General features: G+C 45.5%; 1 protein-coding gene across 1 annotated transcript; it reads right to left on the bottom strand.

Annotated features, from left to right (window-relative positions):
* Positions 1-214: 214 nt before the first annotated feature.
* Positions 215-14,508, bottom strand: CHRNA6 (cholinergic receptor nicotinic alpha 6 subunit). The gene is made up of 6 exons (XM_047770374.1): positions 14,268-14,508; positions 12,057-12,196; positions 7,546-7,590; positions 5,404-5,513; positions 4,323-5,301; positions 215-1,134 (listed from the first exon to the last, which is right to left on the bottom strand). Exons 1-6 carry the CDS (start codon positions 14,344-14,346, stop codon positions 1,003-1,005), a joined length of 1,485 nt encoding a protein of 494 aa, XP_047626330.1. The 5' UTR covers positions 14,347-14,508; the 3' UTR covers positions 215-1,002.
* Positions 14,509-14,711: the final 203 nt, after the last annotated feature.

Raw genomic sequence — 14,711 nt, 5'->3', positions numbered from 1 at the left:
GCGTTGCTGTGGCTCTGGCGTAGGCCGGGGGCTACAGCTCCGATTCGACGCCTAGCCTGGGAACCTCCATATGCCGAGGGAGCGGCCCAAAGAAATAGCAAAAAGACAAAAAAAAAAGAAGAAGAAAGAAAAAAGAAAAAGAAAAGAAGCACTTCTTTAGTTAGGATTTTTAATTGTTTTTATTTTATTGAAGTAGAGTTGATTTAGGAAACACTTTTATTTTCAGTCTCAGTGACAAAGATCAAATGGAAACTATTGATGAGAAGAGACACATTTGGACCCACAGCAAAGGCCGCTTGCAGTCCGTCCAGCCAGACCCCACCACGCTCTATTTTCATCGCTCTGGTTACATTCCCCACGTGATACCTGGTCCTGGAGGTCTCTGTGTTTTCGATTTTTCCTAAAAAAAACTCCGAGTGCGTGGACCAAACTTACTTCTGCTAGTGTGGTGATGCCTAGTGTTGGTCACCACTTGAGTCTCTTGCCAGATAAATGCTAATTAAATACAGCCTGCTGGCTAGATGGACTACCTGCTGTTATTTAGCAATTAATGTATCAAGTAATGCTGAAGCGTGTGTGTTCCATCACAGAGATGTGCATGAGAAAGCAAGCAGACCCAAGCTCCCAGCCGCAGATGTCAGCGAGTCCAAGTTCCAGAGTTTCAGGTCTGGCAGGTGTCATTATATTGGGAAGCAATAAACTGGAGAAGCAACACAACCCCTTGATTCCATGGTACTGGGGTTCCGATGTGTGCCCAGAAGCCAAACATGTACAAATAAGAGATGCCTATAGATGCTGCTAGCTTGGGGCTCCCGTGTCAGAAAACATCTTAAAGGACCCCGAGGGAGGGCATCACCTCCTAATTGCCAAGAAAGTCCTCTTTTACCATCTAGATGGGGATGTGGCGGGAAGATTTCTATCCCTTTCCTTGTGGTGGGGGACACAGAACAAAGAGCATCTGTACGTTTCTGAAGATAAAGGAAAAAATTCATCCTTATGTCCTTATGAACTTCCTGTATTCCCCAGGAGTGGCTGGAGAAACAGCCCTACGGTTCCAAACACACAGACAATTATAAACACCCACAGGAACACCCTGTCCACCACCATGGCCACGTATTTCCAGTCGTCCTCTACCTGAAAGGCAAACAGAAAGGGAAGGAGCTTTAAAAAACTGAAGAGTTCCCATTGTGGGTTAAGGATCCAGCATTCCTGCAAGCTAAGGTGTAGGTTGCAGATGTGGCTTGGATCTAGCATTGCTGTAGGCCAGCAGCTGCAGCTCCGATTTGACCCCTAGCCTGGGAACTTCCATAGGCTGCAGGGGCAGCCCTAACAAGAAAAAATAAAAATAAACAAACAAACCAAAACCAGAGTTCCCTGGTGTTACAGCGTGTTAAGGATCTGGTGTAGTCACTGCAAAGGCTCAGGTCACTGGAGTGGCTTGGGTTCAATCCCTGGCCCGGGAACTTCCACACGCTACGGGTGCAGCTAAAAAAAAAAAAGAAAGAAAGAAAGAAAAGGTCCTAAGAAAAAGAACATAGGAAAGGAGTTCCCATTGTACCTAAGTGGTAAGGAACTTGATTAGTATCCATGAGGATGCCAGTTCAATCCCTGGCCTCACTCAGTGGGTTAGGGATCCAGCCTTGCCATGAGCTGTGGTATAGGTCGCAGATGAGGCTTAGATCTGGTATTGCTGCGGCTGTGGTGTAGACCAGCAGCTGCAGCTCGGATTTGACCCCTAGCCTGGGAACTTCCATAGGCCACAAGTCCAGCCCTAAAAAGCAAAAAAAAAAAAAAAAAACCCCGAAACCAAAGGAGATAAGCTTTTTCATAAATAAGTTGTTTCCATTTCCTATAAGATTTCCTGGCAATTTTTTTTTTGGGGGGGGGCTTTTTGGCTTTTTGCTATTTCTTTGGGCCGCTCCCGCGGCATATGGAGGTTCCCGGGCTAGGGGTCGAATCGGAGCTGTAGCCACCAGCCTACGCCAGAGCCACAGCAACTCGGGATCCGAGCCACGTCTGCAACCTATACCACAGCTCACGGCAATGCCGGATCGTTAACCCACTGAGCAAGGGCAGGGACCGAACCCACAACCTCATGGTTCCCAGTCAGATTCGTTAACCACTGCGCCACGACGGAAACTCCCTGGCAATTTTTAAAGCAACCCCCCCCCCGCCCCGCCCCATGATTCTGGCTAACCCCTGTCTCCTCTGTAGGTGGGTACATGGGCCCCTTCAGTCCTGGGGTAGCAGGTGGCAAGATAAGTAGGCTTCCAGGGGCACAGAGGACTTCTGACTGCAGGAGCGCCCCCAAGAAAGAGCTACTCAGATGGCTCAAAAAAAAAGCACAACCTAAAAGTTGAGAATTGTGTTTTATTTGGTAGATTTTCTGGGGACTTAAAGCCCAGGAGACAGCCTCTCAGATTGTTCTGAGCGACTGCTCTGCAGAGGAAAAGGGGGAGCCAGGGTATATAAGATTTTTTGCAACAAAGACCAGGTAGTGAGAACATCAAAAGATTATTGATAATGGCAGAAAACCAGACATCTCAAGTTAATAAATTAAGCACTTTTCTTGTTTTGTTTGTGTGTGTGTGTTTTGTTGTTTTTCTTTTCTTTTCTTTTTTTAGGGCTACACCCACGGCATATGGAAGTGCCCAACCTAGGGGTTGAATCGGAGCTGTAGCTATAGCCTAGTAACACCAGATGGAGCTGAATCCTCGACCTGTGCTGAAGCTTGCACAACGCTGGATCCTGAACCCATTGAGCAAGACCAGGGTTTGAACCTGAATCCTCATGGATACTAGTTGGGTTCTTAACCTACTGAACCACAACGGGAACTCCAAGCTCTTTTCTATGTATGGGAAGATGAGAGACTCTGGGCTGACTGAAAGTATTCCTTTGATATACACCTTAGCTATGAGGGACCAGCATCCTGCTTTTCTCCATCCTGAATCCACTCAGGGTGCACAGTTCAGGCTGCTGGCCTCATGGCCTATCAGCATCCTTTGTGTACTGATAGGGCCAGTGACGTTTTTTCACCCACACTTGTCGTGGGAACCATGGGATATTCTAATGCCCTGGCAAGCCCAGGAAATGGGATTGAGGCAGGGGGTGTAGGATGGGTGGTGCAATTGGCCCCCATCGGGAAAAGGGGAGCCCTTTGGATCTCAGCGTCATGCTGGTCAGGGAGACTTCATTGCCATTTTTCCTGTCCTTCCTGTTCCTGAGCTCTAAGAACCCTACCTGGTGGCGATTAAGTCAGCAGCAACTGTCCCCTAGGTTTGATGAAGGTGTCACCACACAGGGGAATCCTGGGCTCCCCCGTTCCCAATGCAGCCCCACCTCTACCTGTGACATGCAGTCACAGCATGTGCCCCAGTGTTAACAGGAAGGTCTGCAATGTCCTTTCCCTAAGAGAAAAGGATGCCAGCCGCAGCATCAGGTCAGACCCAGAACCTGGCAGGAGTTTTCAGAGGGCCCAGCTAGTCATCCCTACGGTATATGAAAAACTGGCATGCAACTACTGAGCGCTCTCTTAGGAGGGTGGGCAGGTCCACATTACTATAGTTAGACTCTGAGCAGCAGGAGCAAAATGTCTGGATGTAAAAATATCCCTGAGCCCCATTCAGTCAGCACCTGGATCCCTGTCAAGTCTAGTTAAGTGGGATCGGAGCCTTCCTCCCAGGCTCCCAGCCTGCCAGCAGCCCTGCAGGCTTTCCTCCCGCCCCTCGGCCAGCTTTTCCCTCTCCTACCTTTCCTTAGGGGCTCTTGGCTTAATTAAGCAAGGTTGCTCTGATCTGTTTCTTTTTAAACCAGATTTTCATTTGAATTAAGTGAAAATTTAAGTGAAAAAAAAAACCTGCAGGAGGAGTTTTGGGGTTTTTTGTTTGTTTTTTGGGGGGTTTTGTTTGTTTGTTTTTTAGGGATGCACCTGCAGCACATGGAAATTCCCAGGCTAGGAGTCAAATAGGAGCTTCAGCTTCAGCCTAACCTCACAACCACGGCAACCCATCTGTGACCTACGCCACAGCTTGTGGCAACACCTGATCCTTAACCCACTGAGCAAAGCCAGGGATCAAATTCACATCCTCATGGACACTAGTTGGGTTCTTAACCTACTGAGCCACAATAGGAACTCCTACAGGTGGAGATTTGTTCTGAGGCTACACCTTACTCCACCCCATCCCCAGGGCATCCCCATGACTGTATAATCACAGGGCAAGGATCTTAGGGGACCCCTCCCTGACTATCTTGCAAACAGAACTCACGCTAGAGATCTGACCTGTCTCGGCAGGGTCCCCAGGCTAGAGGAGACACACCCTTACCTCCTTTGTTTGATTTTGGTGCTTCATGTTTTCTGCTATGAATTGAACACTATCAATCACATCTTCAACTTCAGGTGAGGGCTCTGTATGGTCTGTCATCCATTGTAAAGGCTGATGACTTAGTCGCCTCTTGCCAGTGGCGAGCTCCTTGGGTTTATGACAGTGGCAGCATTCTTGAAGAGGCCGGGGCTCTCCGTGATGATCCACCTTGCCTTTGGCAGGCCTCCTGGAGATCCCTTTGGGAGTTTTAGCAGATCTCGCCTCCCTCATCTTGTCCAGGGGCCTCCTCATCATCAGGATCTGGGGTAACAGCCGGAGGAAGAGTGTCTTCACCCACGTGGGCATGGTGTGTGTGGTCGGGGTGCGATAGTGTATATTCAACACAAACACTGTCACCGCGATGGACAGGGTGACGAAGATCATGGTGAACAGCAGGTACTCACCCACCAGAGGGATCACGAGGGACGTGGATGGGATGGTTTCCGTGATCACCAGCAAAAACACGGTCAGAGACAGCAGCACTGAAATGCACAGCGTCACTTTTTCCCCACAGTCAGAGGGAAGGTAGAAGACCAGCACAGTCAGAAATGAAATAAAGAGGCAGGGGATGATCAGATTAATGGTGTAAAACATCGGCAGTCTCCTGATGTAAAAAGAATAGGTTATGTCCGTGTAGATCTCTTCACAGCAGTTGTACTTTATGTCGTGCTTGTAGCCAGAGGCATCGACAATTTCCCACTCACTGTTTTCCCAAAAATCATCCATGTCCACCTTAGAGCCAATGATGAGGAGATCAATTTCAGCTTTGTCATAGGTCCAGGAACCAAATTTCAGGGAACAATTTTGATGATCAAAAGGGAAAAAAGTGATGTCCATAGGACAGGAGCTCTTAAAAATAGCTGGTGGAGTCCAGGTTATCATGCCATCATATTGAAGAAGAGCTTTGGTCTTGCCCTCGACCTGGAAGTCGCCGACAGCACTGCAAGGCAAATCAGACACTGTTAATGACACTCCCAGTGCTTTGGGTCCGCCTGGACCAAAGGCAACTTTGGAAAAGAGACTGGCTGTCAGATGCTCATACTTGTTGTAGAGAACGATGTCAGGCTTCCAGATCTTATCCGCAGGAACACGGAGCGTCTCAATGCCATCATATTCCATTGGGTCCCAGCGCAATTTATAATCATTCCAGATCTAAAGGAAATAGGACTCAGTTAAAAAAAAAAAAAAAAAAAAAAAGGCTGGAGTTCCCCTTTTGGCGCAATGGTAACAAACCCGATTAGTATCCATGAGGACAAGAGTTCTATCCCTGGCCTCACTCAGTGGGTTAAGGATCCAGCCTTGCCAAAAGCTGCGGTGTAGATCGCAGACTCAGCTCAGATTCCATGTTGCTGTGGCTGTGGCGTAGGCCAGCAGCAACAGCTCCATTTCGACCCCTAGCCTGGGAACCTCCATATGTCGAGAGTTTGGCCCTAGAAAGACAAAACAAAAAACAAAAAACACTTAAGCCATTACTTCCCTCCTCCCAACTTTTACTAAGTCTCTCTCCCCTTCCCCATTCACCCCTACTTCTTCCCCACCCCCATTCATCACTCCACCCCCAGCAAAAAAAAGTAAAAAAAAAAAAATTCTTAAATTTTTTCCAATGTTAATTCTATGTTGGTTGAGCGGATTTTTGAAAAAGTTCTTATTTGAAGAGTACATTGGTTTCTATCAAAATTTGGGAGATTAAACCCATAGGGAACAAGGGAGTAGGTAGCTAAGCTGATTTGGGCAAATATAAATTATCTGATAGATATTAGATAAGGATTTATTGATTATTAACTAGCTGGCCAAGGCTCAGCTATAGTTCATGGGTTATGTTCAAACTGTAGCAATACCCCATTTCTAATATTTAAAAAGATAATTAAGTGTATGATGATGAGTTTGCTACAAAATCTGCATAAAAGATTAAAACAGGAAGGTCTCATTTTATTTGAGATCTCAATTTATTGATGGTCTCTCTTATTTTAGTGATTTTTACAGTTTTATTGATTCTTTATTATTCTTGGACTTTAGCCTATAAAATTGATCATTTTTCCCACGTCAATCTGTACTGGCTCTTAAAAAACATTTTAAGTAGGAAGTTCCCTTCATGGCTCAGTGGTTAACGAATCTGACTAGGAACCATGAGGTTGAGGGTTCCATCCCTGGCCTCGCTCAGTGGGTTAAGGATCCAGCATTGCTGTGAGCTGTGGTGTAGGTCACAGATGCGGCTCATATCGCACATTGCTGTGGCTCTGGCGTAGGCCAGTGGCTATAGCTCTGATTCGACCCCTAGCCTGGGAACCTCCATATGCTGCAGGAGTGGCCCAAGAAATGGCAAAAAAAAAAAAGTCATCTTTAAAAAAAAAAATTTTAAGTAAAATTTCCTTAAACACCTGGCATTCTCACACATCTCCAAGAAAGCTGAAGTTCCAAGTTGATTTTAAGGAGAAGGAGGGCTTATGAACTTCATGAAATTACTGCTTACTTCAGTTTGTTTGGTGAAGGTTCCCAGTGCTGTTGCCTGCTGGTTGTAGAAACACAGGCCTGTTGGATCGGTATTTTGCCAAGAAAGGGCAGGACCTTAATTTGGGATCAGTAAGATGGTGAGTTCTGTCCAGTGCGTGTAACTGAACTTCCCAAGCCCTTGTCTATCTTGTTACACTTGTGCTGCCTTAGACTTTAGAAGTGCCCTTATCAGACTTTCCTGGTGGCTCAGTGGATTAAGGATCCAGTGATCATGTGGTCACTGTTATGGCTCAGGTCGATGCTGTGGCACAGGTTTGACTCCTGGCCTGGGAACTTTTACATGCCACTGGTATGGCCCCCTGCCCCCTCCAAAAAAATCCAAAACAAACAACAACAACAAAACCCAGATGGTAGGAATTTATCCACAGCTGGATCAAAGAGTGGGCAAACATCTGGCTCTGGAGTTTGAGATGTAGACAAAAATAAGAGACCTGAGAGCAGAACACAGAAAGGACAGAGAATTTTGTCGCTAGGTTCTGCACCCATGAAGCTTTCACCCAGCCAGCCATTATCACTCTTAAACTTTGGGCTTTGGAGATAGATAATATTTTATGCTCTCTCATAAGCTGGAGATGAAAGAAGGAATGCTAGTGGATTTTATCCATTAGATATTGTTCAATGGACACATGAGTAACACAGTTCCAAGGAAAGAACAAGTGATGTGGACACATACGTGACGCAGCCACAAATTGGTTTCCATGATCTGGTTTACTTCATCCTAGGAAGAAGGAATAATATTTTTAGCCTAAATGTACTTACTCATAGAAATGAACCTTAGAGCAAACATTGCCGCTAAAAGAACCAAATTTGAGTTATTCAGGCTAGTGGAGGAAAACAAAGAAGACTGAAAAGGCAACTTATAAAAAGTAACCATGGAGTTCCCTGGTGGCTCAGCAGGTTAAGGATCCAGGATTGTCACTGCTGTGGCACAGGTTCAATCTCTGGCCTGGGAATTTTCACATTCCATGGTGCAGCCCCTCAAAAAGCAACCAGAAATGTAGTATTTCCACACTGGTCCCAAGCTTATTGACTTTGAAATGAAATGTGGCTTTAAGACTATCTTTTAAATCTGATGCGGTCCCATTTCTTCTGTGAAGCCTTTCTGACCTGTGCAGCCCATAAAGTTTTCTGATTCCATGAAAGAAAAGAAGAGAGAGTAAGAGGGAGGTAAGGGAAGTCTTGCAGACAGTGATTTTTTTTGTTGTTTTTTGTTTTGTTTTGTTTTTAATTTTTTCTGTTTCTGCCATCTTCTTCCCCACTCCCTGAAAAAACCTCCCTTCCCAACTCTGCCCCAGCACCTCAAGGCTCTGAGCCCTGAGCCCAACTTCCCCTGGAGGTGTCAGCCTCAGCTCACCATGGAGCTTTCCAGCCAGAACCTGCCACCCCACCCAAACCATGGCCAATTGCTTCAGTCATTCACTAATGAAGACTTGTTGAGCACCTATTATGTACTCTACAAATGCTGGGGCTGGAGAAGTAACCAGGATGGAAAAAATCTACCTATATGTGTCTAGGTTGGGGAGACAGGAAATCAATAATAGATATGTCATATAATATAAGATATGGTAGGTCTTATGGAAAAAAACAAAGAGGGAATGAGTGGTGTGAATGTGTGCACATGTCTCTTTTAAACAGGATGATCAGGGAAGGCTTCTCTGAAGACATAGTTTAAGCAGGTTCATAAATGCCTTGCAAAGCGTCATGATTCTGTCTGGAAGAAAGGCGTTCCAGGCTGATAGCCCAAATATCACATGTTCTTTTTTTTCCTTTTTATGCTACCCCTGCACCATATGGAAGTTCCCAGGTAAGGGGTTATGGCCTACGCCACAACCACAGCCACACAGTATCAGAGCTGCTTTTGTGACCTATGCTGAAGCATGTGTTAATGCCCAATCTTTAGCCCACTGAGCTAGGCCAGGAATCGAACCTACATCTTCGTAGCGACTACGTTGGGTCCTTAACCCACAGAGCCCCAATGGGAACTCCCCAAATATAATATATTCTTAAGGAGCTACTGACTCTCAGTGGAATAGCTACTGAAGACACATCCAGAAGCTGGCCTGGAAAGTCTCTTTCTCCATCCAAGGCCAGATCACGCCAATAGCCACAGGAACTGCCATCAGACAGCCCAGCTGAAGAAGGCCAGAGACACACATACCAGCCCACATTCCTGCCACCATCACCCTGTGTCTCTTTCTCGGGAAAATAAATTAGATGACACTCGGTTGAATTAAAGGATTTGAGTTACAATTTCAAATGGACTAGATTCTAGAGCAGCAGCAACAGACCTCAGACAGAAATGAGAAAATCCAGATAGGCTCCATTTTGAAAGCCTTCAGGTTTGTCATTTCAGATATGCCAAGCCATCGAAAACATCAGGCAGGAGCACTATCCTGACCCCATGAGGGGGAGAGTGGAAATACTCCTACTCATCCACACATTAAACTTTGTGGCCAAGGAGTTCCCGTCGTGGCGCAATGGTTAACGAATCCGGCTAGGAACCATGAGGTTGCGGGTTCGATCCCTGCCCTTGCTCAGTGGGTTAAAGATCCAGCGTTGCCGTGAGCTGTGGTGTAGGTTGCAGATGCGGCTTGGATCCCGCATTGCTGTGGCTCTGGTGTAGGCTGGCGGCTACAGCTCCAGTTCGACCCCTAGCCTGGGAACCTCCATATGCTGCGGGAGCAGCCCAAAAAAAGGCAAAAAGACAAAAGAAAAAAAAAATTTGTGGCCAAGATCATTCTATACAGCAGGAAACACCCTTCTGCGCAGAGCTCTCTGATGCTCTAAGGGCACACTTGAGGCTCAGACAGCAGCAGAGGGCCTAGAGCCTCTGGAATGGAGTTGGTAAATGGGCATCCGGGCTGTAGGGCACCACAGTCCTCACCATGGCTTGGCGATAATGATGAATATGGTCCACAGGGACTTCTGGTGCCCCACGTGAGCACGAGGAGCCTCTGGTACACCAGTAAGGATGCTATATTAATAGCAGACAAAGTAGACTCAGAGGGAAACATTTACTAAAGACAAAAAGCAACATTACATAATGATAGAAGACTAAATCCACAAGGAAGGAGTTCCTGCGGTGGCTCAGTGGAAATGAATCTGACTCATATCCATGAAGATGCTGGTTTGATCCCCAGTCTCATTCAGTGGGTTAAGGATCCAGTGTTGCCATGAACTGTGGTGTAGGTCACAGATGTGGCTCGGATCTGATGTGGCTGTGGCTGTGGTGTGGGACGGTGGCTATAGCTCTGATTCAACCTCTAGCCTGGGAACCTCCATATGCCCCAGATGCAGCCCTAAAAAGACAAAAAAAAAAAATCCGTAAGGAAGACACAATGATCCTAACTCTATATGCACCAAAACACAAAGTCTCAAATTATATGAAACAAAAACTAAGAGAACTGAAAGAAGAAACAGACAAATCTCCAATTACAGTTAGAGACTTCAAAATCCTCCTCTGAGCAACCGATAGAACTACTCAACAGAAATCAGCAGAAATAGGGGAAGTCTGAACACTATAATCAACCAACAAGATCCAGCTGACATATATAGACACTCCACTCAAAACCAGCAGAATACACATTTTTTAAAGCATGCATGGATTATTAACCAAGATCATATCCTTATCATGAGCCATAAAACAAACCTCAACAAATTTAAAAGAATTGAAATCATAGTGTGTTTCTGATTATAATGGAATCAAACTAAAAATCAATAACAAAAAGATTACAGGAAAATCTCTAAATCCATGGAGATTAAACTTCTAAATAATCCATGAGTCAAGGAGAATGTCTAAAGCAAATTTTAAAAAATACATAGACCTGAATGGAAACAAAAACATACTATGTCAGACGTTCCCATTGTGGCTCAATGGTAACGAACCTGGCTAGTATTCATGAAGATGCAGGTTCGATCCCTGGCCTTGCTCAGTGTATTAAGGATCCAGTGTTGCCACAAGCTAAGGTGTAGGTTGAAGATGCCGCTCAGATCCAGCATTGCTGTGGCTGTGGCATAGGTATCTGGCTCTTTTTTTTTTTTTTTAATCAGTATTTACCAGCATGTACACACTCCCAGTCTGGGCCAGAAGCTAGAGGACCAGGCCAGGGTCAGCCCAGTCCATCGGGAAGCCCAGACTGGAGAACCATGGCTGCATCCATTACCTGGGTCCTTCCCCAGGTGCACCTGGAGACCCACGCTGTTTCTCCCAGGCTAAGCCCCATCCATAGTCTGGGTCTGTTCCCTCTGTGCACTGTTGTCTCAGAGATGCTCCTATTTCCCCTGCTTTCTGAGCCTGCCTATTTTTGGAAGTCTGTCCTGGAACAGAGCGCTGCCAGGCCTTGGAGCCCAGAACTCTGCCCTACATGAGGGCACCAGACCCACTGCCTTCTCTCCCAGCAACTAGGGTGTGAAGCTCATTCAAAAGAGAGAACACCAGCCCTCCTTGCCTTTGAACAGGGTAGCAATACACTAAAATAAGACCTCCAAATCCCCACCTGTTTTCTCAGGGCCAGATGGAACCCTACGAGAAAGAAGTTGCATTTTCCCTTTCTGGTGGAACACAGGAGACTTAAAGCAATTCTTCTTCCACGGAGTAAAAAGATTATGAGTTTTGCAATTAAACAGGTCTGATTCGCCGAAGTAAATTTGTAATTGGAGGACATTGGGAAAGTTGCTTAATTGAGTCTCCCTCTCCTCAGCTGTCAAAGGCAAATAGCCCCCAAGTGTGGACACTGGTGCATAATAGGTGCACAGTGAAGTTAGCTCAGGTTCATTTCCACTGAGCCACAACGGGTACTCCTTGTTCATATTTTAAAATCCCTTTATTGGAGTTCCCGTAGTGGCTCAGCAGAAACGAATCTGACTAGTATCCGTGAGGACGCAGGTTCTATCCCTGGCCTCGCTCAGTGGGTTAAAGGATCCAGCATTGCTATGAGCTGTGGTGTAGGTTGCAGACACAGCTTGGATTTGGTGTTGTTGTGGCTGTGATGTAGGCCAGTGGCTACAGCTCCGATTCAACCCCTAGCCTGGGAACCTCCATATGCTGCAGGTGTGGCCCTAAAAAGACAAAAAATAATAAAATAAAATAACATAAAATAAAACCCTTTTATCTACCCTGTTCCATGAGTGGGAATTGCTCTGACCCCTCAGGGTTGGGGCCCCTAAGGCAACTCCTGCACTTACCACGTCGGCCAGCTGCGTGATGGCCACTTCAAAGTGCACCGTGACAGGGTCCGAGACATTTTCCACAGGCCTGATGAACTGGTTGTAATGAGAAAACAGTTTGTGGAAGAGTCTCTCCTCAGATGCACAGCCTGCACAGCCTGCAGGGGCCAAACACAGGGCAGAGTCAGAGAAGCAGAGAGGATGCTGGCTGTGGGGAGGTCCCCACGGCTTCCATCCCTGGAGGTGGGCCATCAGCTTCCCCATGGAAGCTGACCCTCCCAGGTGCACTGCTCGCCTCTGCCCCAGAGATGAAAAGAGTAATGCTACATCTCAGGACTAGGGTGATAACAAACCAAAAAACCCCACCAATGTTGGCTAAGAGCACTTCTTTTTTGTTTTTCATTTTTTAGGTCTTTTTATGGTTGCATCTGCGGCATATGGAAGTTCCCAGGCTAGGGTTCCAATCAGAGCTGCAGCTGCCAACCTACACCACAGTCACAGCAACACAGGATCTGAGCAGCATCTGCGGCCTACTCCACAGCTTTCGGCAAAGCTGGATGCTTAACCCACTGAGCAAGGCCAGGGATCAAACCCACATGCCAGGTTCTTAAGGTGCTGAGCCGCAACGGGAACTCAGATAAGGGCACTTCTAAAGTCTAAGGTAGGACAAGTGTAACAAGATAGACAAGGGCTTGGGAAGTTCAGTTACACGCACTGGACAGAACTCACCATCTTACTGATCCCAAATTAAAGTCCTGCCCTTTCTTGGCAAAATACCGATCCAACTGGCCTGTGTTTCTACAACCAGCAGGCAACAGCACTGGGAACCTTCACCAAACAAACTGAAGTAAGCAGTAATTTCATGAAGTTCATAAGCCCTCCTTCTCCTTAAAATCAACTTGGAACTTCAGCTCTCTTGGAGATGTGTGAGAATGCCAGGTGTTTAAGGAAAATTTACTTAAAATATTTTTTAAGAGCCGGTACAGATTGACGTGGGAAAATGATCAATTTTATGGGCTAATAAAGTCCAAGAATAATAAAGAATCAATAAAACACAGTAAAAGTCACTAAAATACATTTTAAAAAAATTTAAGGAATATTTCCCCAAAGTTGGTTCTCAAACAATAGCACTTTGTCATTAAATTTTAGACAATCATTTAATGTATATCCCTTTGTATTTTCCCATGAATGCATTAAAAGTAGGTTGTTTGCCTTCTTTTGGCACAACTCATTTTATAAATGCCCTCTCTATATTTTTCCTTATAGAATTCAAATTTGACACCTAAAACATGATTCTACAAATTTCCCAACAACTCATTCAATCCCTTTAAATATTTTCTTCTTTCAGGTTCTCAGTCCCTTTGGGAAATCTGTAGAAGTCACTCATTAGGCAAAAACGAAGGAAAGGATAGCTGCTATGTTATTACTAAATAAAAAGTATTGCTTGCCTTTTGGCAACATTTGGAAAAGACAGCAACACTGGGATTTCAGCAGGAAAGAACAATTTTAGATGTAAAACATTATCTACCAGCATAGTTAATAATGATAGAAACATTTCTACATCAAACAGACAATTAGAAAATCCTCCCATTACCCACTTTCCCCTTTGAGATGTTTCTTTTCCTTTGAGACTTTCCAAATAGACCCTCTGCTAATCTCTGCAGAGCCGACAGCACCCGGAAACGTGGTTTTGTTCAGCAAAGCAGCAGCTGTCCGGTTTCTAAGTCTTAAGTTTTAAAACAAATGATCTTACTCTTAGGACACATTTCAGCATAGAAATACAGCATGGTTCCCAAAAGGAAGTTGATTACCTACAAAATGGAAAGGTTCATAGACTGAGGAATAATATCAGCTAACCAGTGAGTTTTGATAAAATATTAACAGATACATAGGTTGAATACATCCATCGCAGAGATGGACAGGAAATGGTACCATTATTATTGCTGCCATAGCTTCATTGGGAAAATAAAATATAGTTCACGGTGTTTCCTTGTTCTTTCGGCTCAACCCGCCCGACCCCCATCCCCCCAAAATCTCATTTTACAGGTTAAGCCAACCAATTTAAAATGAATAGATTAATTAGCAGTTCCAAGAATAGTAATTCTTGTGCAGACGCTCTGCCTATTTATTCGTAGAGTAGCTCGTCTCTGCTCAGTCAAGCACAACTGGAAGAATAAATACGTGTAGCTAAAAAACGGAATGTGAGATAAAGCAGAAAATAAAACCTACCTTTAAAGAACAGCGTAAATACACACCACCAGAGACCCAGCCCAAAGCGTGGGTATCCCTGACCCTCGAGGGTCAGCATGATAAAAACACACTCGGATTCCTTTGTCTAGTCTCAGGATCGTAGAAAACAAAGAGCTATCAGTCCGCCACTCACACCCGACCCGACCGCCAGAGTCCACTGTGCTCTGACGTCTTCCGTGAAATGAAAACCTTCACAAATGTAACATGGTCGTTCCCAATATCAGAGACGAAGGCAAACAAAAAGGGCAAATGAAAAGGACTTTATCTGATGTCCGATGAGTCATCGCATATCCTGCCACCCTAGATTGGTTTTCCTGTAAGAACCGGGAGGAGAGGCTGGAGGGGGACTGAAAACCCGGCTGCGCTGAGCAGATCTACACGCAGCCCCAACCTCGACCTTTAGGGAAGTGAACACACGTGTAC

Source organism: Phacochoerus africanus, chromosome 3 (assembly GCF_016906955.1).
Source record: "Phacochoerus africanus isolate WHEZ1 chromosome 3, ROS_Pafr_v1, whole genome shotgun sequence".
Taxonomy (NCBI): Eukaryota; Metazoa; Chordata; class Mammalia; order Artiodactyla; family Suidae; genus Phacochoerus; species Phacochoerus africanus.
The sequence above is the reverse complement of the archived record's forward strand: the minus strand, read 5'-3'. Positions and strand labels throughout refer to the sequence as shown.

Coding starts and splice junctions, on each gene's coding strand:
- CHRNA6 (XM_047770374.1), bottom strand. CDS start 14,346: ATGCTGACCCTCGAGGGTCAGGGATACCCACGCTTTGGGCTGGGTCTC. Junction 7,591..12,056: donor TCACGCAGCTGGCCGACGTG/GTAAGTGCAGGA, acceptor CCTTCTTCCTAG/GATGAAGTAAACCAGATCAT. Junction 1,135..4,322: donor ACCAAAATCAAACAAAGGAG/GTAAGGGTGTGT, acceptor TTTGCCTTTCAG/GTAGAGGACGACTGGAAATA.